Raw genomic sequence first — 26436 nt, 5'->3', positions numbered from 1 at the left:
TAGGGAGACAGATTCTGGAAAGGTGTAACAATAACAGGGTTGTCATGGTGGGAGATTTTAATTTCCCAAATATCGATTGGCATGTCCCTAGAGCGAGGGGTTTAGATGGGGTGGAGTTTATTAGGTGTGTTCAGGAAGGTTTCCTGACACAATATGTAGATAAGCCTACAAGAGGAGAGGCTGTACTTGATCTGGTATTGGGAAATGAACCTGGTCAGGTGTCAGGTCTCTCAGTGGGAGAGCATTTTGGAGATAGTGATCACAATTCTATCTCCTTTACCATAGCATTGGAGAGGGATAGGAACAGACAAGTTAGGAAAATATTTAATTGGAGTAACGGGAAATATGAGGCTAGCGGGCAAGAACTTGGAAGCATAAATTGGCAACAGATGTTGTCAGAGAAATGTATGGAAGAAATGTGGCAAATGTTCAGGGGATATTTGCGTGGGGTTCTGCATAGGTACGTTCCAATGAGACAGGAAAAGGATGGTAGGGTACAGGAACCATGGTGTACAAAGGTTGTTGTAAATCTAGTCAAGAAGAAAGGAAGAGCTTATAAAAGGTTCAAAAACCTAGGCAATGATAGAGATCTAGAAGATTATCGGGCTAGCAGGAAGGTACTTAAGAATGAAATTAGGAGAGCCAGAAGGGGCCATGAGAAGGCCTTGGTGGACAGGATTAAGGAAAACCCCAAGGCATTCTACAAGTATGTGAAGAGCAAGAGGATAAGACGTGAGAGAATAGGACCAATCAAGTGTGACAGTGGAAAAGTGTGTATGGAACCGGAGGAGATAGCAGAGGTATTAAATGAGTTCTTTGCTTCAGTATTCACTGCGGAAAAGGACCTTGGCAATTGCAGGGATGACTTACAGTGGACTGAAAAGCTTGAGCATGTAGATAGTAAGAGGATGTGCTGGAACTTTTGGAAAGCATCAAGTTGGATAAGGCGAGGGAGGAGATTACTGAGCCTCTGGCGATGATCTTCGCATCATCAATAGGGACGGGAGGATTGGAGGGTTGTGGATGTTGTTCCTTTATTCAAGAAAGGGAGTAGAGATAGCCCAGGAAATTATAGACCAGTAAGTCTTACTTCAGTGGTTGGTAAGTTGATGGAAAAGATCCTGAGAGGCAGGATTTATGAACATCTGGAGAGGCATAATATGATTAGGAGTAGTCAGCATGGCTTTGTCAAAGGCAGGTCGTGCCTTACGAGCCTGATTGAATATTTTGAGGATGTGACTAAACATATTGATGGAGGGAGAACAGTAGATGTAGTGTATATAGATTTCAGCAAGGCATTTGATAAGATACCCCATGCAAGGCTTATTGAGAAAGTAAGGAGGCATGGAATCCAAGGGGACATTGCTTTGTGGATTCAGAACTGGCTTGCCCACAGAAGGCAAAGTGTGTTTGTAGGTGGGTCATATGACATGGAGGTCAGTGACCAGTGGCGTGCCTCAGGGACCTGTTCTGGGACCCCTACTCTTTGTGATTTTTATAAATTACCTGGATGAGGAAGTGGAGGGATGGGTTTGTAAGTATGCTGATGACACAAAGGTTGGAGATATGGATAGTGTGGAGGGCTGTCAGAGGTCACAGTGGGACATTGATTGGATGCAAAACTGGGCTGAGAAGTGGCAGATGGAGTTCAACCCAGATAGGTGTGAGGTAGTTCATTTTGGTAGGTCAAATATGATGACAGAATATAGTATATAGGATTAATGGTAAGACTCTTGACAGTGTGGAGGATCAAAGGGATCTTGTGGTCTGAGTCCATAGGACACTCAAAGCAGCTGCACAGGTTGACTCTGGTTAAGAAAACATATGGTGCATTGGGCTTCATTAATTGTGGGATTGAGTTTAGGAGCCAAGAGGTAATGCTGCAACTATATAGGACCCCGGTCAGACCCCATTTGGAGTACTGTGCTCAGTTCTGGTCGCCTTACTACAGGAAGGATGTGGAAACCATAGAAAGGGTGCAGAGGAGATTTACAAGGATGTTGCCTGGATTGGGGAGCATGCCCTATGAGAGTAGGTTGAGTGAACTCGGCCTTTTTTCCTTGGAGCGACGGAGGATGAGAGGTGACCTTAGAAAGGTCTATAAGATGATAGGGTGGATACAAGACTTTGCATATAATACTGAATCATGTCATCTGCAGAAATCCTCTGATGATTCAGCAATAGTTGGGTGTATAAAGGGAGGACGGGAGGATGAGTACAGAACTCTGGTGGAGGACTTTGTCAAAAGGTGCAAGCTGAATCATCTGCATCTCAACATCAGTGAGTCAAAGGAGACGGTGATGGACCCTAGGAAGACTGAGCCTGCACTGCTCCGTCACTATCGATGGTAAGGACGTGGATGTGGTGAGGACCTACAAGTACCTGGGGGTGCACCTGGATGACAGACGTGAGTGGAGCACCAACACAGAGGCTGTGTACAAGAAGAGCCAGAGTCACCCTCAGGAGACTGAGGTCCTTTAGATTATGCAGGCCTCTCCTTCACATGTTCTACCAGTCCGTTGTTGCTAGTACAATCTTCTATGTGGTGGTGTGCTGGGGCAATGTTATCAACGTGGGTGCTGCCAACAAGCTCAATAAACTGATTAAAATGATGGGCTGTCTTCTCAGAGTCAAACTGGACACACCAGAGGCTGTGGTAGAAAACCAGACCCTATGGAAAACCCTGGCAATTCTGGACAATGTTTCTCACCTCTGCGTGCCACCCTGGCTGAACAGAGGAGCACTTTAAGTGATAAACTAAGACAACTGTGCTGCTCCAAAGAGCGATATATGAGGTCATTCTTACCCTCGGCCACTAGGCTCTATAATGAATCAGCCTACAGCTGGGGAAGTGATGACCCCCTCCTGTTAGACCGTTTTCAGGTCACTTTTTTTTATTCTTTCTTACTTATCTTTTAATATTTATGTATCTGTGCACTTGCAATGCTACTGTGACACTGTAATTTCCCTCGTTATCAATAAGTGCCTATCTATATATTAAATATGCAGCAAACAGACTGGGTGTTGAAGATCAAGGTGATTTATTCATCATTTGTCAAGAACATTAAACTCCAATCATGGGCTGTAAACATCAGCAGAATGAAGCCAGACCAGGACAATGACCAAGGTCAAGTCCTGGATATCATCAGTAGCAACGATAGGAAAATCCAGCTTTTCTAGTCACTCATCGACTCACCACGGTTCTGCAGACCGGATGACTCAGAGGAAGTGAATGGCATCACCTCAGTGTGAACTTGCTGGTGATTCCACAGACTGGATCCTTGGATGAACTGCTTCCCACACGCAGGACAGATGAATGATTATTCCGTAGTGTGAACTCGCAGGTGATTCCGCAGATTGGTTGGGTGCGTGAATCCCTTCCCACATTTGGAGCAGATGAACGGCTTCTCCCCTGTGTGAACTCGCTGGTGTGTTTTTAGGTTGAATGACTGGGTGAAGCCCTTCCCACACACAGTGCAAATGAACGGCCTCTCCCCAGTGTGAACACGCCGGTGTATCAAGAGCTCGGACGACTGAATGAAACCCTTCCCACACTCAGAGCAGGTGAACGGCCTCTCTCCAGTGTGAACCCGCTGGTGTGCCACCAGGCTGCCTGACCGACTGAACCCCTTCCCACACTCAGAGCACGTGAACGGCTTCTCCCCAGTGTGAACTCGCTGATGATCCTGCAGACTGGTCGTGTAACTGAATGCCTTCCCACACTCGTTGCAGGTGAACGGCCTCTCCCCAGTGTGAACTCGCTGGTGGTTCCGCAGAGTGGCTGGGTGGGTGAATCCCTTCCCACACTGAGCACAAGTGAACGGTCTCTCCCCAGTGTGAACTCGCTGGTGCTCCGTTAATTTGTCAGACCGGGTGAAACCCTTCCCACACTCAGAGCAGGTGAACGGCTTCTCCCCAGTGTGAACACGTTGGTGCGTTTTTAGGTTGAATAACTGGGTGAATCCTTTCCCACACACTGAGCACATGAATGGCCTCTCTCCTGTGTGAAGCCGTTGGTGTGTTTTTAGGTTTAATGACTGGGTGAATCCTTTCCCACATACAGAGCACGTGAATGGCTTCTCCCCAGTGTGAACGCGCTGGTGATTGCGTAGAGTGGCTGGGTGGGTGAACCCCTTCCCACACTCAGAGCAGGCAAAGGGTCTCTCCCCAGTGTGAACTCGCTGGTGTACCACCAGGCTGCCTGACCGACTGAATCCCTTCCCACACACAGAGCATGTGAACGGTCTCTCCCCAGTGTGAACTCGCTGATGTGTTTTTACATTGAATGACTGTGTGAATCCTTTCCCACACACAGAGCAGGTGAACGGCTTCTCACCAGTGTGGCTTCGACGGTGAGTTTCCAGATGGGAAGGGGAAATGAATCTTTTCCCACAGTCCTCACACTTCCATGGTTTCTCTCCAGATTGACTGATCTCGTGTCTCGTCAGTGTGAATGCTTGACTGAAACCTTGTTCACACTCAGAATGCGTTGACCATTTCTCTCCACTGTCAGCGGAGCTTTCTGCTTCCACGTAGAAAGTCTGCTGATGTTCAGATTCCAGCGGATTGGGTGACTCTTGCAGGTTGTGATCTGTCGTTTGGTTTGAGCTTCCGGTCAGTGAAGCCTCCATTACTGACAACCTGTGAAATTAATTTAAATGGAGTGTGAGAGAGAAGGGCAGGCTGTGACCACCATCAGAGTGAAGTGATGCTGAAACTGGTGGATCACTATAATTCACATACCACCAGGTTCAAGCACAGCTTCTACCTCGCTGTTATAAAACTATTAAATAGTTCAGGTGTTGGCATGTGGCCAAGTGGTTAAGGCGTCAGTCTAGTGATCTGAAGGTCGCTAGTTCGAGCCTCAGCTGAGGCAGCGTGTGTTGTCCTTGAGCAAGGCACTTAACCACACATTGCTCTGCAACAACGCCGGTGCCAAGCTGTATCCACCCTAGTGCCCTTCCCTTGGACAACATCGGTGGCGTGGAGAGGGGAGACTTGCAGCATGGGCAACTGCTGGTCTTCCATACAACCTTGCCCAGGCCTGCGCCCTGGAAACCTTCCAAGTTGCAAACCCATGGTCTCACGAGACTAACGGATGCCTATTATTAAAATAGTTTGGAGAATCAACAGGGAACCAGCCCTGCCGCCCAATGAGCCACACCACCCAGCAACCCACCTGTTTAACCCGAGCCTAATCACAGGACAATTTACAATGACCAGTTAACCTACTAACCTTTGGAGTGTGGGAGAAAACAACAGCACCAAAGGAAACACATGTTCAAGGGGAGGACTGTACAAACTCTGTACAGACGACGTCGGAATTGAGATGCGAATTCCAGTGTCGGCGTTGTACCGACTGCTTCGCTATTGGGGCGCCCATTCCCCAGTGCCACAAGTTTTATTCCTGACCTCACAGTCTACTTTGCTGTGACCTTGCACATTATTCTCTAGTTGCACTGCACTTTCATTGTAGCTGTTACACTTTCCACAACATTATTGTGTTACCTTGTTCTACCTCAATGCACTGGGTAACAAATTGATCTGTATGAACAGTATGGAAGACAAGCTTTTCACTGTACTTCAGTACATGTAACAACAATAAACTGACACCAATAACCTACAAGGCCGTGCCAGGAAGATTCTGAGGTCAGGAGTTCACCTTCTTATCAAGAGGTCCATTCATGAGTGTGATAACAGTGAGGTAGAAGCTGTTCTTGAGACTGGTGGTGAGTGCTTTCTGGCTTTAGTGTCTGCCCAAAGGAAGAGGGTGAAAAGAGAATGTTCGGGGTGGGTGGGGACTTTGATTCTGCTGGTTGCCTTACCAAGGCAATGAGACGTGTAGACAGCGTCTGTGGAGGGGAGGCTGGTTTCTGTGATGTGCTGAGCTGCGTTCACAACTCTCTGCACTGTCACTGCTATACCAAGCCGTGAAGCATGTGGACAGGCTGCTTTCTTTGGTGCATCTGTCGACACTGGTGTGCATCAGGGACATGCTGAATGTCTAGCCTCCTAAGGAAGTACTGAGGAAACATGTTCTTGCTATAGAGGCAGTGCAATAAAGCTTTACTAGACCATTTCCTGGGACAGCAGGTTTGATGTATGAGGAGAGATATCGACAATTAAGCCTATATTCAGCCAGTATTTAAGAATGAGGTGGAACCTTGACTTCACAATCTACCTTGTCATGATTTCCCACGTTATTGCATACCGACACTGCATTCTCTCTGTAGCTGTTACACTTTAATCTGCATCGTTAATGATTTCCCTTTTTCTGCCTCAATGCACTGTGCAGTGAGTTGCTCTGTGTGAACAGTATGCAAGGATCAACTTCTTTCACCATCTACACTTGCATGACCTAATACACAAACTGTATTCCTTCCTCCACAGATGCTGACTGACTAATAGTTATTCCTAGCATTTCCTGTTTCTCCGGGTTGCTCTCCGGTCTCCAGACCAGACAGGAACCTCGTGGTCTGCTACCGGCACCTTTATTATTTTATCAGGGCAGACTCAGCACCTCTGTCCATCACATCCATTTCAAATCTGTGGACCGACAGAATCTCACAACAGGGACGGAAGTGTAATCAAATATCAGAGACTTGCAGAGAGACGCAACACAAGCCTTTTGGCCTACTGAATCATTTGGTCCATCAGCAACTATAAGGAGTGATTGATAAGTTCGTGGCCTAAGGTAGAGGGAGTCAATTTTAGAAAACCTAACACATTTATTTTTCACCATAGTCCCCTCCTACATGTACACACTTAGTCCAGCGGTCGTGGGGCATACGGATCCCTTCTTTGTAAAAGTTGGCATCTTGGACCTCCAGAAAGTGGTCCACAACAGCGGTGATTGATAAGCAATTCGTGCAGTTAAAATGATGATCTTACCAAAATTTTTATATGTATTTCAAAATATTCCTTTTTTTTTAACTAAGAAGTTTTTTGATCAGGTTGACTCTATTATTTCATCTTTTGTTTGGAATAGTAAAAGACCAAGAATTGGAAAATATCATTTTCAAAAATTAAAAAAGGATGAAGGTCTTGCTCTGCCTAATTTAAGAATGTATTACTGGGCTGTTAATATACGTTACGAGTGTTCTTGGTTATATTGGACCGATAAAAATGAACGTGCACCATGGGTTGATTTGGAATTGAAAGCTGTGAAACAATTTTACTTAACTTCATTATTAAGAGCCTCTTTACCTGTACAACTAGCCAAAATTTCTATTCTAAATTTATATCCTATGATTAAGCAGTCATTACGAATTTGGTACCAATTTCGTAGTTTTTTTAAGCTTAAAAAATTTAATCTTCTTAGTTTAATTTATCAAAACCATTTATTTAAACCTTCACTTAGTGATCCTACCTTTTCTCTTTGGAGGAATAAAGGAGTCTTCTCCTAGGAGATGAGTTATACAGCTCTCGTTACATGCACGTGCAGTTCAACTCTTTGCGTGAAAATGCAGAAAGTTTGAAGTTTCTCCTCATCTCCTGCTACTCTAGGCCACGAACTTATCAATCACCCCTGCTGTAGACCACTTGCTGGGGGTCCAAGATGTCAACTTCTACAAAGAAGGGATCCGTATGCTCCACGATGGCTGGACTAAGTGTGTAAGTGTAGGAAAAATAAATGTGCTAGGTTTTCTAAAATTGACTCCTACCTTAGGCCACAAACTTATTAATCACCCCTCGTATGTACATTGAACCTCCGAGGTTCAATCACAAGGCACGCCCACCACCACCTTTGCTCTCATAGAAGGGAAGGAGGTTTGACTTGTCACCAAACACTCAAACAAACTGCTACAGATGCGCTGTTGGAAGTATTGCAACTGATTACATCCCTGTCTGGGATGGCCGTCAGAATGCACAGGAACGTAACAGACCGCAGAGGGACCCACCCAATACATCAGGGGCACGCCCCATGATAGTGTCTACATTGGGCGGTTAGCACAACGCTTTACTGTCTGTAAGGTCGGGCTTTAATCCCCACTGCTGCCTGTCAGGACATTGTACATTCTTCCCGTGAACATGTGGCTTTCCTCTGAGTGCTCTGGTTTCCTCCCATATTCTATCACGCGGCACCACGGTAGCAAAGTGGTTAGCACGTGCTATTACAGCGAGGGGTTTCGCAGTTCAGGGTTCAATTCCAACGTCACCTGAAGGAGTCTGTCCGTCCTCCCCATGGAATGCATGGATTTTCTCTGGGTGCTCTGGTTTCCCCCCCCCAGTCTAAAGATGTACGTGTTAGTAGGTTAATTGGCCATTGTAAACTGCCCTGTGATTAGGCTCGGGTTAAATCAGGGGTTGCTGTGCAGTGCACTGGAAGGGCCTATTATACGCTGCATCCCAACAATTAAATAAATATTCCAAAGATGTACGTTCAGGGTTAGTGAGTTTTGGGCGCACTATGTTGGTAACGGAAGCACGGTGATTTGTGGGTTGCCAAGCACAATTCTCACCGATTGGATTTGTTGCAAATGATACATTTCACTATGTTTCAATGTCCATATGAGAAATAAAGCGAATCTTCATCTTATCATAATCTTACAGAAGGTGCTGCCTCAAGACGGTGAAGTTTATCCTCCACCCTCGTGCAGCTCCCTCGGCAGGAGGCACAGGAGCCCGAAGCCCCACCACCACGTTCAAGAACAGCAACTTCCTTCAACCATTCAGTTCTTGGACCAACCAGCACAACTCTAATCACGTCAGCCCAGCAACACCATGATGCCGATCACTCTGCACAACAAAGGACTTTGTCACTTTTGTTCAAATCATGTTCTTGCCTGTAAAAACCTGTGTATAGTTTCTGTTGAACTTGTGTTTCTGTTTGTGAATGCTGCACATCAGATGCTCTGTGCCTGTGATTTCACTAGTGTATATGTACAGACACTATGGTCACTTTACTAGGTACCTCAGTGGTCCCCACCCTCCGGGCTGCAGACCGATACCGGGCCACGAAGAATGCAGCGGTGGCCAGAACGCACCCAGCACATCTTTAAGAAAAAAGCCGAAGTAAACAAGTTAATTAATTAGGTGCCACCTGGCATGCAGATGTGGGCTCAGATCAGAGGTGATTGCCGATTGCATCGCCTCTGATCTGGGCTGACATTTACGTGCCGGGCAGCACCTAATTAATTAGCTTGCTTATTTCGGCTTTTTTCTTAAAGATGTGCTGGGCGCATTCCAGCCACCGCTGCAACCCTGCACGCTTCGCGGCCCGGTATCGATCCGTGGCCCGGAGGTTGGGGACCACTGAGGTACAGGATTGGAACCTGAAGTGGATTTCTACGCTGTAGCCCATCTACTTCAGATTTTGATGTGTTGTACATTCAGAGATGTCCTTCTGCACACCACTGTTGTAATGTGTGTTTGTTTGAGTCACTATCGCCTTCCTGTCAGCTTGAACCAGTCTGGCCATTCTCCTCTGTCCTCTCTCATTAACAAGGCATTTTCACCCACAGAACTACCACTCACTAGATGTTTCTGTTTGTTTTTCACACCATTCTCTGAAACTCTACACACCATTGTGCATGAAAATCCCAGGACATCAGCAGTTTCTAAGATATTCAAACCACCCCATCTGGCACGAACAGTCAAAGTCACTTAGATTACATTCTTTCTCCATTCTGATGTTCCAACTGAACAACTACTGATCACTTTGACTATATTTGCATGCTTTTATGCATTGAGTTGCTGCCAGTCGACGAGTTGATTAGATATTTGCATTAATCTGCAGGTGTCTACCTAACAGTGGCCACGATGAGTACTTTAATAATTTGGATAAGAATGTTGTTGGCTCACTTACTAAATTCGCAGTTGACACCAAGTTGGTGGTATTGTGGAGAGTGAAGAAGATTGCCATTTGTTTGCCTACTTTCCCAGTTGATTTAGTACCTGTTGTAATCTTGGGCAATGCTCAGACACGTGCAAAATGATGCATTTTGCAAAGCTAAAACAGCTCAGGACTTGCACAGAGAATGACACAGCCCCGAGGAGCGTTAAAGAACAGAGGGACTTGGGAGTGTATACATGGTCATAGAGCACCACAACACAGAAACAGGCCCTTCAGCCCATCTAGTTCATGCTGAACTATTATTTTGCCTAGTCCCATCGACCTGCACCTGATCCATAGCCCTCTACACACTTCCCATCCGGGTACTTTTCTAAATCTCCATTAAACGTTGCAAACAAACCTGCACTCACCACTTCTGCTGGCAGCTCGTCCCATGCTCTCACTACCCTCTCTGAGTGAAGCTCCCCTTCATGTTCCCCCTACATATGTCACCTTCCACCCTTAACCTACGACCTCTGGTTCCATAGTTCCTTGATGGTGGCAGTTAGAGGTGGTGGTGAAGAAGCCATATGGCACACGAAATGTCATCAGATGCTGCACCAAGTACAAGAACCGGGACATCAGGTTACAGGTTGAGGAGGAGAAGATGGCGGCGGGATGCAGCGTGCGCGGCCACTACGGTGACTAATATCTGTTATGTGTCAAGTAGGGGACCGTGCACAATTCTGATTTGATGGAGACAGACGTGAGAGTACGGAGGAACATGTGGAGAAACTTCTGAAATGCCTGCTTCGCTGCCCTGCTACTGTGTGGTAACCGGAATCTCCGGAGCAGAAGGCCCCAAATCCTCGGCTTTGCTTGTTTCAGCGGCCGGGGCTAGGTTGAAGGCACTCGGGAGGCTGTATTGGAGGAGCTGGTCGGAGGCTCGAAGTTTTCGGATGGATGGACTCAGTGTCGGCTGTGGTCGGCTGCTTCCAAGGCATCGGCAGTTGTCGGTGCCTGGAGGTTTATGGCAGGGAATTTCTCCCTTCTGCCACCTACTATCGAGGACTATCGGGAGTTGATCGGGTCTTTAAGACTTTTTTTTAACCGTGCCCACGGTCTGCTTTTTATCAAATTATGGTATTGCTCTACACTGCTGTAACTATATGTTATAATTATGTGGTTCTGTCAGTGTTAGTCTTTGGTTTGTCCTGTTTTTCTGTGATATCACTCTGGAGAAACATTGTATCATTCCTTAATGCATGTATGCATTTAATAAGGACTGAGTGTCCCCATAATCTAAAAAATAAACTGCACAAGACCGCATCTAGAATACCGTGCACAGTGCTGGTCGCCACGCACAGGAAGGATGTGCAGAAAAGATTCAGAAGGCGCTGCCAGGACTGGAGAGTCCACATAGTCTGGGACTATGTAGTCAATTTGCTTGCCATCCATGTCTGTGAGATATGTTTTTCAAGCACAGATAGTGGAGAGTACAAGGAGTGAGCTGCCAGAGGCAATTGTGGTGGTGGTGGAGCTGGGAGGAGAGGTGGGTTACAACAATATTTTGAAGACATCATGATAGGTTCATCGATAGCTAAGGTTAAGAGAAATATGGGCCAATATCATCAGCTCAGGAGGTTATTTGACAAGTTGGGCCAAAGTGCCTGTTTCCATGCTGTGTAACTATGACACAAGCTAGTCTGTATTATTTTAAATTGCAAGCGAGACTTCAGAAGGAGCATTCAAATGTTTAGCCGATTTCTGAATACCATATTTGACAAAAATATTACCGATCTCGAGATGTATTAACTCTGTGGACTTACGGGACATCAGTTATTCAAAGACACTGTTGAAGATGTTCTTTAGTGAGCAGGAAGTGTTCAGGAATATTTAATACAGGTGTTCACATTGATGATGGGGTGTCATGTCATTTCAAGATGTACTGTTTCCACTGGAAGAGAATTATTTAGCATGGGTGCTACTGGAAGTTTAACAGATTGCTTTGCTATCAGTCAGTTTTGTTCAAGTTGTCTTCCTTCTTATAGAATTGAACAACTTATTTTCTTGCAAATACTGCTTATCCGATGCTTCATGTCTGTGATGCTGCTGTTAAGTTTTTCATTGCCCCTGTGCCTCCAATTACTCGTGTCCAGGACAATCAACCCGACTTTGACCTTTAAGTCCAGAGTGTGATCTTGCAACCTCTGCAGAGTCTGGCCAGTTCCCTGAATATAATCCATGCCTGCTTCTTCACAGATAACCCCAGATCAGCAAGAAATCAATGTCTCTAACACAGTTACGGAATGTGTGCGTGTCCCAATAAATAAGCAGTGCACCCTGGGCCAGCCTGCCCTCGCAACTCTCCATGGTCGCCATTTCATCATGACTGATCCATTTCCCCCTCAGTTCCTTTCTCCGGCCTTCTGCCCCTGTTCTTTCACGCCCTGATTAATCAAGAACCAGTCGAGCTCCACCTTAAATGCACCCAGTGACCTGGACTCCACAGCCGCCTGTGGCAATGAATTCCACAGATTCACCACCCTCTGGCTAAAGAAATTCCTCCTCATCTCCGTTCTAAAAAGATGTCCCTCTACTCTCAGGCTGTGCCCTCTGGTCCTAGACTCCATTACTATAGAAACATCCTCTCCACACCCACACTATCGAGGCCTTTCAACATTTGATAGGCTTCAAAGAGATCCCCCCCCCCTTTCTACATTTACATCATTTATTATTATATTGTAATTTGTCCTTTACTGTGCTTGTCTTGTTTATTAATTATTGTACTGTCTTGCACTGTTCTGTGCACTTTATGTAGCCCTGTGTAGGCCTGAAGTCTAGTGTAGTTTTGTGTTGTTTCAGGTAGTCTAGTGTAGTTTTCTGTTGTTTCATGTAGCACCATGGTTCTGGAGGAACATTGTTTCGTTTTTACTGTGTACCGTACCAGCAGTTATGGCTGAAATGACAGTCAAAGCGACTTGACTTGACTTGACTTAAATTCCAGCCAGTACAGGCCCAGAACCATCAAATGCTCCTCATACAATAACCCTTTCATTCCCAAAATCATTCTCATGAACCTTGTCGGAATCCTCTTCAATGTTAGCACATTCTTTGTTATAATAAGGGGCCTAGAACTGCTCACAATACTCCAAGTGAGGCCTCACTAGTTCCTTACAAAGCCTCAGCATTACATCCTCTCAAAATGAATGCTAACGTTACATTTGCCTTCCTTACCACCAACTCAACCTGCAAGTGAACCTTTAGGGAATACCGCACGAGGACTCAAGTCTCTTTGCATCCTGGATTTTTAAATTTTCCACCCATTTCGAAAATAATCCATGCTTTTATTCCTTCTATCAAAGTGCACGACCATACACTTCCCAACACTGTATTCCACCTTCCACTTCATTATCCATTCTCTTAATCTGTCTAAGTCATTCTGCAGGCTCCCTGCTTCCTCAAACTACCTGGCCCTCCACCTATCTTCGTATCATCCACACACTTGGCCACAAAAACATCAATTCCATCATCCATATTACTAACATACAATGTGAAAATAAGCGGTCCCGTCCCAACAGCGACCCATACAGAACACCACTAGTCACCAGCAGCCAACCAGAAAAGGTTCCCTTTACTTCAACTCTGTTTCTTGCCAATCAGCCAATCCTCTATCCATGCTAGGCATTTTTCATATGATACCATGGGTTCTTATCTTATTAAGCAGCACCTCGTCAAAGGCCTTCCGAAAAATCCCAAGTACACAACATCCACGGATTCTGGTTCACCGTGCTTGTTATTTCTTCAAACAGTTGCTCAGGCTGTCAAGCAAGACTTTCCCTTAAGGAAACCATGCTGACTTTGGCCGGTTTTATCATGTGCCTCCAAGTACCCTGAGACCTCATCCTTAACAATCGACTCCAACATCTTCCCGACCACTGAGGTCAGGCTAACTGGCTGACGCCTCTCTTGCTTTTGCCTCTTTCCCTTCTTGGTGAGTGGACTGGCATTTGCAATCTCCAGTGCTCCAAAACCACGACAGGATCTAACGATTCTTTAAAGGTCGTTACCCATGCCTCCGCAATCTCTTTCAGAACCGTGCAATTGCACTCGCTTGTGCCCCCCGGCACTCCCGAACTGCCAGTGTTCACACAGGGAAGACTGGTGCAAAATACTTATGTAGTTCGTCCGCCATTACTCCCCCAGCGGATCGAGGCGGGCGGGGTGAGAGCCTGACTGAGGCGGTACGGGAAGTTTGCCAAGCTCACACCGGTTCCCCCCTCAGTGGAGGGAGGCAAATGCTGACTGAACCCGGTCGTACCTGCTAATCTTCCAGCCTCGGCTCCCGCTGATCACAGGCTGCTGGTTCCGACACCATGTCCGGCTTTCGGCGCCTGCGCAGTGCAAGCGAGTCCGGGCTGGCAGATTTCTGCGTGGAGATGGTGCTACTGCAGTGATGTGAAAGCTCATCTCAGCTTTCCCCCGGCAGCTCAGATCTACCGGATTGTCCGGGTGGACAACATAGCAACCAACAGCCCCCACCGACAGCAAGTGGACGTGCAGGTGAAGACCGATATACATGCAGTCAAAGCCGAGTTTACTGTCATTTCCACAAGTACGTGTGCGGAGGTGTAATGAAAAACTTCCAGAAATATCACAAGCACAATAGACAGGAGTGGACCATTCGGCCCTTCGAGCCAGCACCGCCATTCACCATGATCATGGCTGATCATCCACTATCAGTATCCAGTTCCTGCCTTATCCCCATAACCTTTGATTCCGCTGTAGCACGTAGCATCAGACAAGCGTCATGAGAAAAAAAAACAAATTAAATATAAATTATACATACTTTCTACAAGAAAACAAACCTCAAACAAAAATGTAAATTGTAATGAAAAGTAACCAAAGTTGTGACAAGCGTTGTTATACTGAGGTAATGATTAATACTGTGCTGGTTGATTTATTAAACTGACCGGATGCAGGAAAAATGCTGTTCTGTAATGTGGTGGCCTGCGACTTCAGGCACCTATACCTACTGCCCAGTGACAGCTACATGGAGATGGCGTGGCCTGGATGGTGGCAGTCTTTGCTAATAGCTTTTGCCTTCTTGAGGTATCACCTACCGGTGGTGAGGAGGGACGGACTCTAACTGCCTGCAGCTTCTTTCATTCAACCTGCCGTTTACCAAATGGTATGTGAACCAGTCTGGACACCTTCAACATTACCCCTGTGAACATCTGTACACGTTGAAGGTTATTGGCAATGACAGCCAGTAATCAGGGAGACATATCAGGAATCAGCTCTCATGTAAAAGTGATGGGGGACAACCGTAGTTAAGTCTTCATCCAACTCAAAATCATCATTAGTAATTAAGGTAGAAACAGACAGTTTTTTTAAAGATTGGGGAATCGAGGTATATGGAGAAATAGAACAGAAAATGGACCCCAGTGTAGATCAGCCAAAATCAGACCGAATGAAGAGGCGAGTTTGAGTATCCTGGTGGATCACTCCTGCTCATGATCTTTCTACAGGTGCACAGAGGGAGCGTTCTAACCAGATGCATCTCCGCCTGCCTCGGATCAGAAAAAGCTGAGGAGGGTTGCAAACTGAGCCAGCTGCTTTGTGGGCACTAGTTCCCTCCGGCATTAAGGACATCCTTAAAAGATAATGCTCCAGAAGACGGCATCCGTCATTAAGGACCCCCATCATCCAGAACATGCCGCCTTCTCTTAGCTATCATCAGGGAGGAGGTATAGAAGCCCAAAGACACGCACCCAACGTCGTTTTCAATTTAACCATCCCACCCTGCTCTGTGTCGGTAGTAAATTTTAGTAGTTTTAGGAACCGCTACTTCCCTTCCGCCATCTGTTATCCGAACGATCACTGAAACAAGCCATGAACATTACCTCACTATTTTTGCTCTCTTTTTGTGTCACTTATTTAATTCATTATACAGTATATATAGAAACATAGAAAACCTACAGCACAATACAGGCCCTTCAGCTGTGCTGGACATGTCCTTACCTTGGAAATCTCCTAGGGTTACCCATAGCCCTCTATTTTTCTGAGCTCCATGTTCCTGTTTTTTTATTGAGTTATGAGCCTGTGATATTTGTGTGCTGTAGCACTTTTTTTATTCGCAGTTATTTTGTAAATAACACTATTCTTTGTATTTCTGGTCAGATGCTAAATGCATTTCATTGGCTTTGTATCGGTACTCGGCACAATGACAATGAAGTTGAATCTAATCTAATCTAATAAATAGTATCAAACATATTCGGGTAAAGAAACACAGGTAAACTGAGGGAAGATGTGCATTGAGTTATTCTCTGCACTGCATTGTCTGTAAAAGCAGTGAATTAGAAACATTCATTTGGTAATGCAATACTAAAAGTCCGATCATCTATTATCCAATTATTCAATAAACCCGATGTTTGGCATCCGGCTCACTGAGTGATGTTTAATCCATTCTCTTGAAACTTTGGGGCTCTGTTTTCCATACCTGCTTTAAATTCACCGGGCCCCCATTTACCATTTCCTCAAAGCACAGATGCACCCTATTTTCCATGCTCCCTTTAGAATTCTTAGGGGGAGCACGAAGAAGACTGCCAGTGCTGGAACTGGAGCGAAAAGAAGCAAGCTGCTGGAGGAACTCGCTGGACCAAGCAGCATCTATGGAAGACAAGTGATAGTTGATGTCTTGGATTGAGACCCTGTATCGGAACATGCTCTACTGAATCTCAGTGGGGCTTTGTTTCCTTTGTTCCCTTCAAATTTACCAGGCTCCAGTTCCAACTGGCATATAATTCTAATTTATAGAATGTGCGTTGCACTCTACCGCTGTCAGAAACCACTAATTTCACATTTGTCGGTAATAATCCTGATTCTAATTCTAGTTTTCTTGTGCCCGAGGTCAGGACTCGGCAATGATGACATCTGTGGCACTGGTACCGCCGAGGTCTCATTATTCACCGAGAAATGCGTTTTTACAAATCGTCACTGTGGAATCAGAAGGAACAGTGCTGAAGGCAGGGAACAGATGAGCCGCGATCTCACTGAATGGTGCAACAAGCTTCTGGAGTTGAATGACCAACCTCGTACTTGTTGTTCTGATAATGTCCTCTAACTGTTGTGAGATACTGAGCAATCAAGTTGTAGATTCAGGCCCCACCAGTGCCATCTTTTCTGTTCTCTTTGTGCACTTTTTACATCCTTCTCGTATCTAATCAATCCAGCCTGCTTTGTGTCAATAGTAAACTTAGCTCCAATATGTTCAGTTCTTTCCATGAAGTCTTGATATGGGTCGTGAACAGCCGTGGCTCCAGTGGGGCTCACTGCCGCCCCCTACTGGCGACAATTTGCCATTCTGAAATTACCTATTCAACCTGCTCAGTTCCACTCTCCTCTTCTATCAGACTCCTACTGGCGACAATGTGCCATTCTGAAATTACCTGTTCAACCTGTTCAGTTCCACTCTCCTCTTCTATCAGACTCCTACTGGCGACAATTTGCCATTCTGAAATTACCTATTCAACCTGCTCAGTTCCACTCTCCTCTTCTATCAGACTCCTACTGGCGACAATTTGCCATTCTGAAATTACCTGTTCAACCTGTTCAGTTCCACTCTCCTCTTCTATCAGACTCCTACTGGCGACAATTTGCCATTCTGAAATTACCTGTTCAACCTGTTCAGTTCCACTCTCCTCTTCTATCAGACTCCTACTTCTTCAGCCCTTTACCTTTCCCACCCATCCGGCTTTACCGATCACCTTCCAGCCTCATCCCCCCCCCCCCCCCCACCACCTTTTTATTCGTTACTTGCGCTCTCGGCTCTGGTGACGTGAAAGGGACATTTCTGTGCTGCGGGGAATTCCTGGTTAAAAACGAAGGCCATGAAAGATACTCCCGAGTCTTTAGATCGTCCCATCTCAATTTACGAACGGCGGAGAATTCGGAAATCGGGCCACTGCGACTGTTTGGGACGCTCAGCGACCAATCATGTGTTCCTTGTTAGCAGATGGTAAATCCCGCGAACTTCATTACGAGATGAGTTAGTCCTGACGAAGGGTCTCGGCCTGAAACGTCGATTGCACCTCTTCCTAGAGATGTTGCCTGGCCTGCTGCGTTCACCAGCAACTTTTATGTGTGTAACCTCATTACGAACTCGATTATCGTGTAACCCCATTCTAATTTATTGAAATGAACTTCGCTTGAATCTATGCCTGACTAAGAGCTATTTTCCCTTCTACATATAAATCAGTAATTGACACAAATGCTGAACAAGGAAGGGTCGCCACTGGCCAATCAACAGCACTTGATAACAACTTCCAATTTCCATCACCCTGTTTACCCGGAACCTGCCACCCTCTGTAGACTCGAAATGAAAATTATTTTTTTTTTAAACACGGAAAGTCTTCTTGCAAATGCCGGGAAGTTGGAGCACACCACACAAAATGTTGAGGAAGCTTAGCGGGTCAGGTAGCATCTGTGGACAGTCGACGTTTCGGGCCGGAACACTTCATTGGCCCTGGTCACTTCATTGGCCCTGGTTTCGGTAGAAAGTTTCCACAGCTCAAAGAGTTATCAGAGGAGAAAACACACCCTTGGTCCCGACACGATCTGCTCTCCTCCTCCAGCAAAAAGGATGGCTTCAATACCGAGACTGATTAGTACTGTAGCTGTAATTACTGCAGAATTCAGTGCTGACGTGACCTGTGAACTCCCAAGTTGCTCAGCAGCAACAATGGATACACAGTACGCAAACAAAGTCCTTAAACTTTGTGGAAATGCACGAGACTGCAGATGCAGTAATCCACAGCCAAAAAAAAAAAAATGCGGAAAGAACTCAGCGTCTGTAGAGGGAAAGGGCTGGTTGACTTTTCGGGTCCAGAATTTGCCTCCACAGAGGCTGCCTAGCCCGCTGAATTCCTCAACCAAATCGTTATTTATTTTCGCCTAAATATCTGATGTCATCCGTGTGTGACAGGAGCCTTGCGTGACGTCAGCCCTGTGTGATATCAATGGGCATTAGCGGACCCCATCCCCCTCGTACCCCATCCGTTATTTATTTATTTATTTATTTATTTATTTATATGCACATTTTCTTTTTCTCTCTCTCCTTTTTCTCCCTCTGTCTCTGTGACTACACCCCTTGCCCGTCCTCTGGGGTCCCCTCCCCCCACTTTTCCTTCTCCCTGGGCCTCCTGTCCCGTGACCCTCTCATATCACTTTTGCCAATCACCTGTCCAGCTCTTGGCTCCATCCCTCCCCCTCCGGTCTTCTCCTATCATTTTGGATCTCTCCCTCCCCCTCCCACTTTCAAATCTCTTGCTAGCTCTTCTTTCAGTTAGTCCTGACGAAGGGTCTCGGTCCGAAACGTCGACTGTACCTCTTCCTAGAAATGCTGCCTGGCCTGCTGCGTTCACCAGCAACTTTTATGTGTGTTGCTTGAAATTCCAGCATCTGCAGATTTCCTCGTGTTTGCGATGATCATATGGTGTGATTTTTGTGTATTAACAGGCTTATGGACAAAGGATGTTTGAGAAAACGGAACCAGTCCCTGACCTGCATTGGCTTCTACAACATCACCAAAACACGTGATCTCCATCATCCGAAGGGCAACGAGAACACTGCCCCCTACAGGTTACCCGCCAGAACACACACCTTCCTCCGTAGATATTCACCAAAGCCTCATTTGCACGGGATCTAAATCCTGGAGCTCCCTGTCGTCAACATATTGGGAACGCTTTCACCAGAAGGATCGCACACATTCAAGAATCCTGAAAAATAACGAATAATGGCTAATATTTCAAGTCCAAGACTTAACCGTTTCCGTTTATAGTCATAGTCATTGTCATACTTTATTAATCCCGGGGGAAATTGGTTTTCGTTTCCACGTCCGGCTGATTATTTTTCTAATATTTTCTGTTTCTGATTTTTAGTTCCAGCATCTACAGTTTGTAAAAATCTGTTTGGAATAAGTAACTTATAAAAAGATTAAAGGTAACTCATTTTAACTCGAAGTTTAGCAAGGGTCTGGAAGCCACTGCCCGATGCAAAGAGAAAACTTCGTCACGTTTAATTAACATTAAACTGAAGCGCCGTAGCCGATAGCAAACACGAGTAGTCCGGGTCGGCGCTGTATGTTGCTTCACAAGTGGTTTCACTCGAGGGGAAAAGCCACACGTGGATCGGGTGGATTTTGCCAACTGGTGCGGAAAGAGGCAGCCGAGGTTTCTCATGAAGATGCAGTTCATACTCAGGGATTTCCGAGAAGGATGGCCGGAGAGGGAAAATAAATGTCCCTAGAGCCCGAGAAGGCGTGTGGAGTGAACACAGATTGTCTCCCCAGGATCCGGTACAATAAATTCAAGATTATTATAATCATGATGATAAAAGTCATCGACCTTGGGTTAGCGGCGCCAGATGTTATCTTAAAAATCGCACCTTAGCCGATGCCGAACGTGACTCAGTGGGTCGAGCAGCATCCGGAAGACTAGAAGACATAGGAGAGAGTGAGACCATTCGCCCCATCGAGTCTGATATACCATTCTATCACGGCTGATTTATCATCCCTGTCAACCCCATTCTCCTGCTTTCTTCCCGTAACCCCTGACGCCCTGACTAACCAGGAACCCATCAAACTCCGCTTCAAATATACCCAATGACCTGGCCTCTACCACCGTCCGTGGCAATGAATTCCACAGATTCACAACCCTCTGGCTAAAGAAATTACTCCTCATCTCTATAATAAAGGGGTGTTCTTGCACTCTGATGTTGAACCCTCTTATCCGAGACTCCCCCACTATTTTAATCTCTCTCCACGTGCACGCTACCGAGGCCTTTCAATATTCAGTAATTTCCTGTGGAACACCATCACCTACCATCCGCTGGAACCATTTACCACTCTCGGGACACCGGACACTGGAGCAGCAAAGAAAGCGCCGGAGGAACTCAACGGATCGGGCAGCATCTGTGGAGGGAAATGTTTACTCACCATCTTAGGTCGATACCTTCACCTGATCCGCTGAGTTCCTCTGGCATTTTGTGCGTAATTCTGTTTAACACTCCCTCTGCTTTTTCTCTTTGAGTTCAAGTTCAAATTTGTTGTCATTCAAGCGTACAGTTAACTGAACAGTTAAACGTCTAATGATCATGAACTGTTGTCATTCCATGTTATATGAAAGGTATAACCCAACACTGGCAGCTGTTGGTGTAATGCACTGTTGATGTGACTGCTCTTGCCGGCCCCTGTCGTGGTGAGTTGATTGTTGAGCTGCTGTTCGGCGTCTCCACGAGCATCAGATGTTGTTGCACTGTCCCGTTAGTGTTGTAAGTTCATAACAGGGCTGCACGATAGCAGTTAGTGCATCACTTCAGAGGTCCAAGTACTGAATCAAAGATCAAAGTAAATCTGTTATCAAATGCGCATATATCAATCACCGTGTATTACAATGAAATTCATTTTCTTTCAGATATTCACAGTAAGGCAAAGAGATACAATACCATCAATGAAAGATTACACACAAAGACTGATAACCAATGTGCAGAAGGAGACAAACTGTGCAAATATATATAATCAATAATAATGACAACAAATAAATAATGCTGAGAACATAAGTTGTGTGTCGATAGGTTTTGTTATATATAAGTTTTGTGTGTTATAGTACTTTTAAAATATCCCTTAACACATGTACAGTTCTCCTTTGTTGTGAATGCTTCCTGCTGCTGAATCAGAAAAGAATGACAAACTAATTTTTAAGTATTTTCCGGACTCAATTGGCGTGTTCGGCAGGATTCGTCAAAATGTTTCGCTAACAACAGGATATACCCATGGGCGGGACTGAGGTTAGGATACAGGGGTGGACAAAGAACGCCTAAGGTTTTGGCGCAACAGAAAAATATTGTCCACGTGTTGCTCTCTCATACAATAGAATCAATGAAAATCTACACGAAAAGACTGACCAACAACCAACGTGCAAAAGAAGACAAACTCTAGAAATACATAAAACATTCATAAAAATAAATAAATCATCCTGCGAACATGAGTTGCGAGTCCATAGGATTTGTTTTGTTTAAGTTGTACTGGAGGGCCGATGTGGAGGGTGCTACTGGTGATGTCCCGCGTATATCAGCCATTCTGCTAAATAATGGTCTCCTAAACAGAAGGAGAGTGAGGGTATAGCCTGTTGGATCTTGCTCTGCCCCGTGAGAAAGTAGCATCGTTTGCGACAGGCAGCAGAACATCTAGTGGCCACCCTCACTGGGGAGGTGGACACCCCAGAACTTCAGAATGTCACCCCATTGTCACCTGCTTGCATCTAAACTGCACGTCCTGCCATTTCGTATTTAACAATCCACCTTGGCCTACTCTGAGTCTCCACAGCTCTTTTGGGTAGAGAATTCCAAAACCTCAGGATCATCTGGGTGAGGATTTCGTCCTTCTCACCTCTGCCCTGAATGGCTGACTCATTGGTGCGGATGGAAGTCACTGCCTCGCTGTGCAAGTCGCAAATGCAGATGCAGTTTAATGTGGATAAATATGAGGTTATCCACTTTGATGGCAAGAACAGGAAGGCAGATTACTATCTGAATGCTGTCAAGTTAGGAAAAGGGGAAGTACAACGAGATCTAGGTGTCCTTGTACATCAGTCACTGAAAGTAAGCATGCAGGTACAGCAGGCAGTGAAGAAAGCTAATGGCATGTTGGCCTTCATAACAAGGGGAATTAAGTATAGGAGCAAAGAGGTCCTTCTGCAGCTGTACAGGGTCCTGGTGAGACCACACCTGGAGTACTGTGGACAGTTTTGGTCTCCAAATTTGAGGAAGGAGATTCCAGCTATGGAGGGAGTGCAGCGTAGGTTCATGAGGTTAATTCCCGGGATGGCGGGACTGTCATATGTTGAAAGATTGGGGCGACTGGGCTTGTATACACTGGAATTTAGAAGGATGAGAGGGGATCTGATTGAAACATATAAGATTATTAAGGAAGTGGACAAGCTAGAGGCAGGAAACATGTTCCCGATGTTGGGGGAGTCCAGAACCAGAGGCCACAGTTTAAGAATAAGGGGTAGGCTATTTAGAACAGAGTTGAGGAAAAACTTTTTCACACAGAGGGTTGTGGTTCTGTGGAATGCTGTGCCTCAGAAGGCAGTGGAGGCCAATTCTCTGGATTCTTTCAAAAAAGAGTTAGATAGAGCTCTTAAAGATAGCGGAGTGAAGGGATATGGGGAGAAGGCAGGAAAAGGGTACTGATTGTGGATGATCAGCCATGATCACAGTGAATGGTGGTGCTGGCTCGAAGGGCTGAATGGCCTACTCCTGCACCTATTGTCTATTGTCTATTGTCAAACTCAGGCGGTGTCATTGTGGAGTCCGTGTGTTCTAGAGCACCTGTGTGATCTGCATGCCCTCCGAGTGCTCCTGTTTCCTCCCACATCCCAAAGATATGCGAGCTTGTGGGTTAATCGGCCGCTGTACATTGCATGCAGTGTGTAGACGAGGTGAGTGAGGTGAATGTGCGGAGTACCTTGCCACGGAGAGCTGTGGAGGCCAACCAACTGGGTGTATTTAAGACGGAGACTGATAGGCTTTTGTTTCATGGGATGGGGGTAGGAAACGGGAACTGAGGGTTACGGGGGAAAGGGCAACGTAGCAGAATAGTTTTTTTGACCCCATAATTGGAAGGTAAAGCGGGCTCGATGGACTGAATGGCCTAATTCAGGACAATGGTGTTGACGGGAATGCAGTACCTCTCTGTACTTAGTAAACTGGCCACTGAGTGTATGTCCGTGGTCTTCTGCTGCTCTAGCCCATCCAGCTCAAGGTTTGACGTGTTGCGCATTAGAGATGCTCCTCTCCACACCACTGTTGTAACGTGTGGTATGAGTTACTGTCGCCTTTCTGTGAGTTTCAACCCGTCTGGCCATTGTACTCTCACCTCTCTCATGAACAGAGTGTTTTCTTCCCACAGAACTGCCGCTCACTGAATGTTTGTTTGCTTTTCTGTTTCTCACACCATTCTTTGTCAATCTAGAGACGGTTGTGCGTGAAAGCCCCAGGGGACCAGCAGTTTCTGAGATATTCAAACCACACCGTCTGGCACCACAAATTATTCCACGGTCAAAGTCGCTTAGAGACATTTCTACCCCATTCCGATGTTCGGGTTGAGCAACAACTGAACATCTTGATCACGTCTGCGTGTTTAACAACAACGAGTTGCTGCCACGATTGGCTGATCAGATACCTGTATTAACGAGCAGCTGTAGAAGTGTACCTAATAACGTAGCCAAAGGGTATATGAAGCATAAACAAAGGTATCAATGTATAATTGGGTGTTTGGTGATTAGTACAGATTCTATATTTATTTTGATATAATCAGCCCTAGTTCTAGACACTTCAGCAAGGGAGTAAACATCTTGCATCTGCCTTGTCAAGCCCCACCAGTATTTTGTGTTTCAATAAAATCACTTTGCATTCCTTGAGCAAACGGTCCCAGTCTGCTTAATGTCATTTCGTAGGACAACCTGGTGAACTTTTGTTGCACTCCATCCACTGAGGGATCTCCCTCTTGAGTTCAAGTTTAAGTTTAATTGTCATTCAACCATACGGCTAAACGAAACATCATTCTTCCCGGACCAAGGTGTAAAACACAGCACATACAGTCACAAAATAATATTAGCAAAGGTCCCTGTGTGACATGGCCTGGATTGATGGTGCATGCGACGTCGTCAGGGAGCCATGCTTCCGCAAGAACAGGCACGTAGCAGTTCCCCATCTCGGGCTGGGTCATCCGCAGACAAAGCAACAAAGCTTGTTTCCGGCGAGCGAACACTGGAGAGCAGCGCCGCCGGGGAAACTGGCCTGCAGGGGCCAGCTCCTAACCCAGCACAGATCCCAGTGTGCCCGCAGCATCTCTGTTCTCTCCTACACCGCCTCCGCTCCTCCCCTGGGTGCTACGAGGTCTGGTCCACAGAGCAACCAAGGTAAGGAGACCAGCTTGCTCGTAGGATTCCAGACGTGGTCTCAGCAGGGCTCAGTACAATTTCTGTCGGAGAAAACTCTTGCCCTCAAATCGTTTTTCAATAAAACCCTTCTGAATTCCTTTCAGTAGTTGTGTAATTTATCTGCAAGAACGCCCAGCTCCTTCTAAAAGCCAACAATATTTTCAAACGACTTTCCTATTAATTTCTATCAAATTGGACGACCCCACAGTATAGTTAGGTATGTTGGACATGGTTTCTCTTTCAGAAACCGATCTTATTAGCACTGACCACAGTCATGCACTCCCCCCCCCCCCGGGTCTAGATTTAGGGTTAAAAGAATTGGCGGGGGGGTGGGGGCAACTGAGATTGTGGTCCAGATACTGAAAGAGGCGCCAGAGGAGTGGCTGAAACACTTAGTGGTTAATAACATTTAAAAGGCACTTGGATAGGAAAGATTGGAAAGGATATGGGCCAAGCGTGGGACTAGCTTAGATGGGAATCTTGATTGACACGGACCAGTTGTGCGGAAGAGCCCTTTTCTGCTCTGTACGATGGTTTTCCACCGGACATTTTGACTGCTGTTGCTTTGCCCACGCACGACACCTCCGTATCCACCCTGAAGTCCCTCCGCGTCTTCCTCACAACTGTCTCCCTCGCCCAGCGTTGCCCTGTCAGCAGACCCGGATATGTTATATTGGGCTCCTCCAAACTGCCTGTGAGCAGCCGGGAGCCCGACCCCGATCCACGTCACAGCCTCCTGACCCGAGTGCCCTATTTATTCCTGTTCCATTTCTATCCAGTAATCAATCCGTAATCCATGGGGATATATGTATTAGCCCCAATCCTTGGATTATTTGTGAACTCCTTGTGTGGTACCTCATGAAAGTTCGTGTAAAATTCCCTAATGACCACTGATTTCACCCATTACCTTTTCAACTCCTGTTTCTCATTAAACTCCAACGGGTTTGTTGGATGTGATTTCCCTTTCATAAATCCAGACAATCGTGTACGTATTGTACAGTTGCCATGTGGCGAATAGCTTACTGATGGACTTTCTCCTCTACAAATCTCGGGCGTCCCTTCTCCCCCCCCCCCCCCCAAGGCGTCCTGTCCCGGTATGTATCGCCGTTCGGTCAAATTAATTTCACAACACTTTATTTCACTTCTGCCAAAACAACTAAACGTCCGTAAAAACTCACGGTTACAGGGATTCGGAATGTCTTTGACAGGGCACCGACCTGCTTTCGTCCAATCCTTACAATTTTTGTAAATCAAAAAATTAAACTCCTCCCCTTCCCCACCACCCGGTACCTCCCCGTCATTGACACAAAGCAGGCCCCAGTCCTCGGAGGGTGGCTGCGGTGAACAGCACGGATACCTGGAAGTGGAAGCTCCATGAACAGAGAGGGGAGAAAGAGACGAGGATGCTCCGGCAGGGTGATCTGCGAGGCGGCTGCTGCGGAGCAGAGACAGTGGCGGGAGGGGAGGTCGCCGTTTTTTTCCCGCTGGACTGAATGGCTGGTCTTTGCACCGTACGCTCTATATACTGCACTCGGCAGGCACCAAAAGGCTGCCAGACAAAGAGTTTCAAACAGAACTACTTCAGATCGAGAATATTAAACTCCAGCACAGTTATAGTGTGGCAGAGCTGTGGCCGGTGATCAGTGTGATGAGCAG

General features: G+C 46.1%; 1 protein-coding gene across 1 annotated transcript in view; it reads right to left on the bottom strand.

Annotated features, from left to right (window-relative positions):
• The window catches only part of LOC140203676 (uncharacterized), a 179094-nt gene that overhangs the window by 45540 nt on the left and 107118 nt on the right, over positions 1–26436 (bottom strand). The window contains 3 exon segments of the mRNA XM_072269724.1: positions 3545–4641; positions 14097–14271; positions 17594–17648. Of these exon segments, the coding sequence (XP_072125825.1) occupies positions 3545–4641; positions 14097–14271; positions 17594–17648 (1327 nt within the window).

The sequence above is a fragment of the Mobula birostris genome, chromosome 10, assembly GCF_030028105.1.
Source record: "Mobula birostris isolate sMobBir1 chromosome 10, sMobBir1.hap1, whole genome shotgun sequence".
Lineage (NCBI taxonomy): Eukaryota > Metazoa > Chordata > Chondrichthyes > Myliobatiformes > Myliobatidae > Mobula > Mobula birostris.
This window is presented reverse-complemented; position numbering and strand designations above follow the sequence as displayed.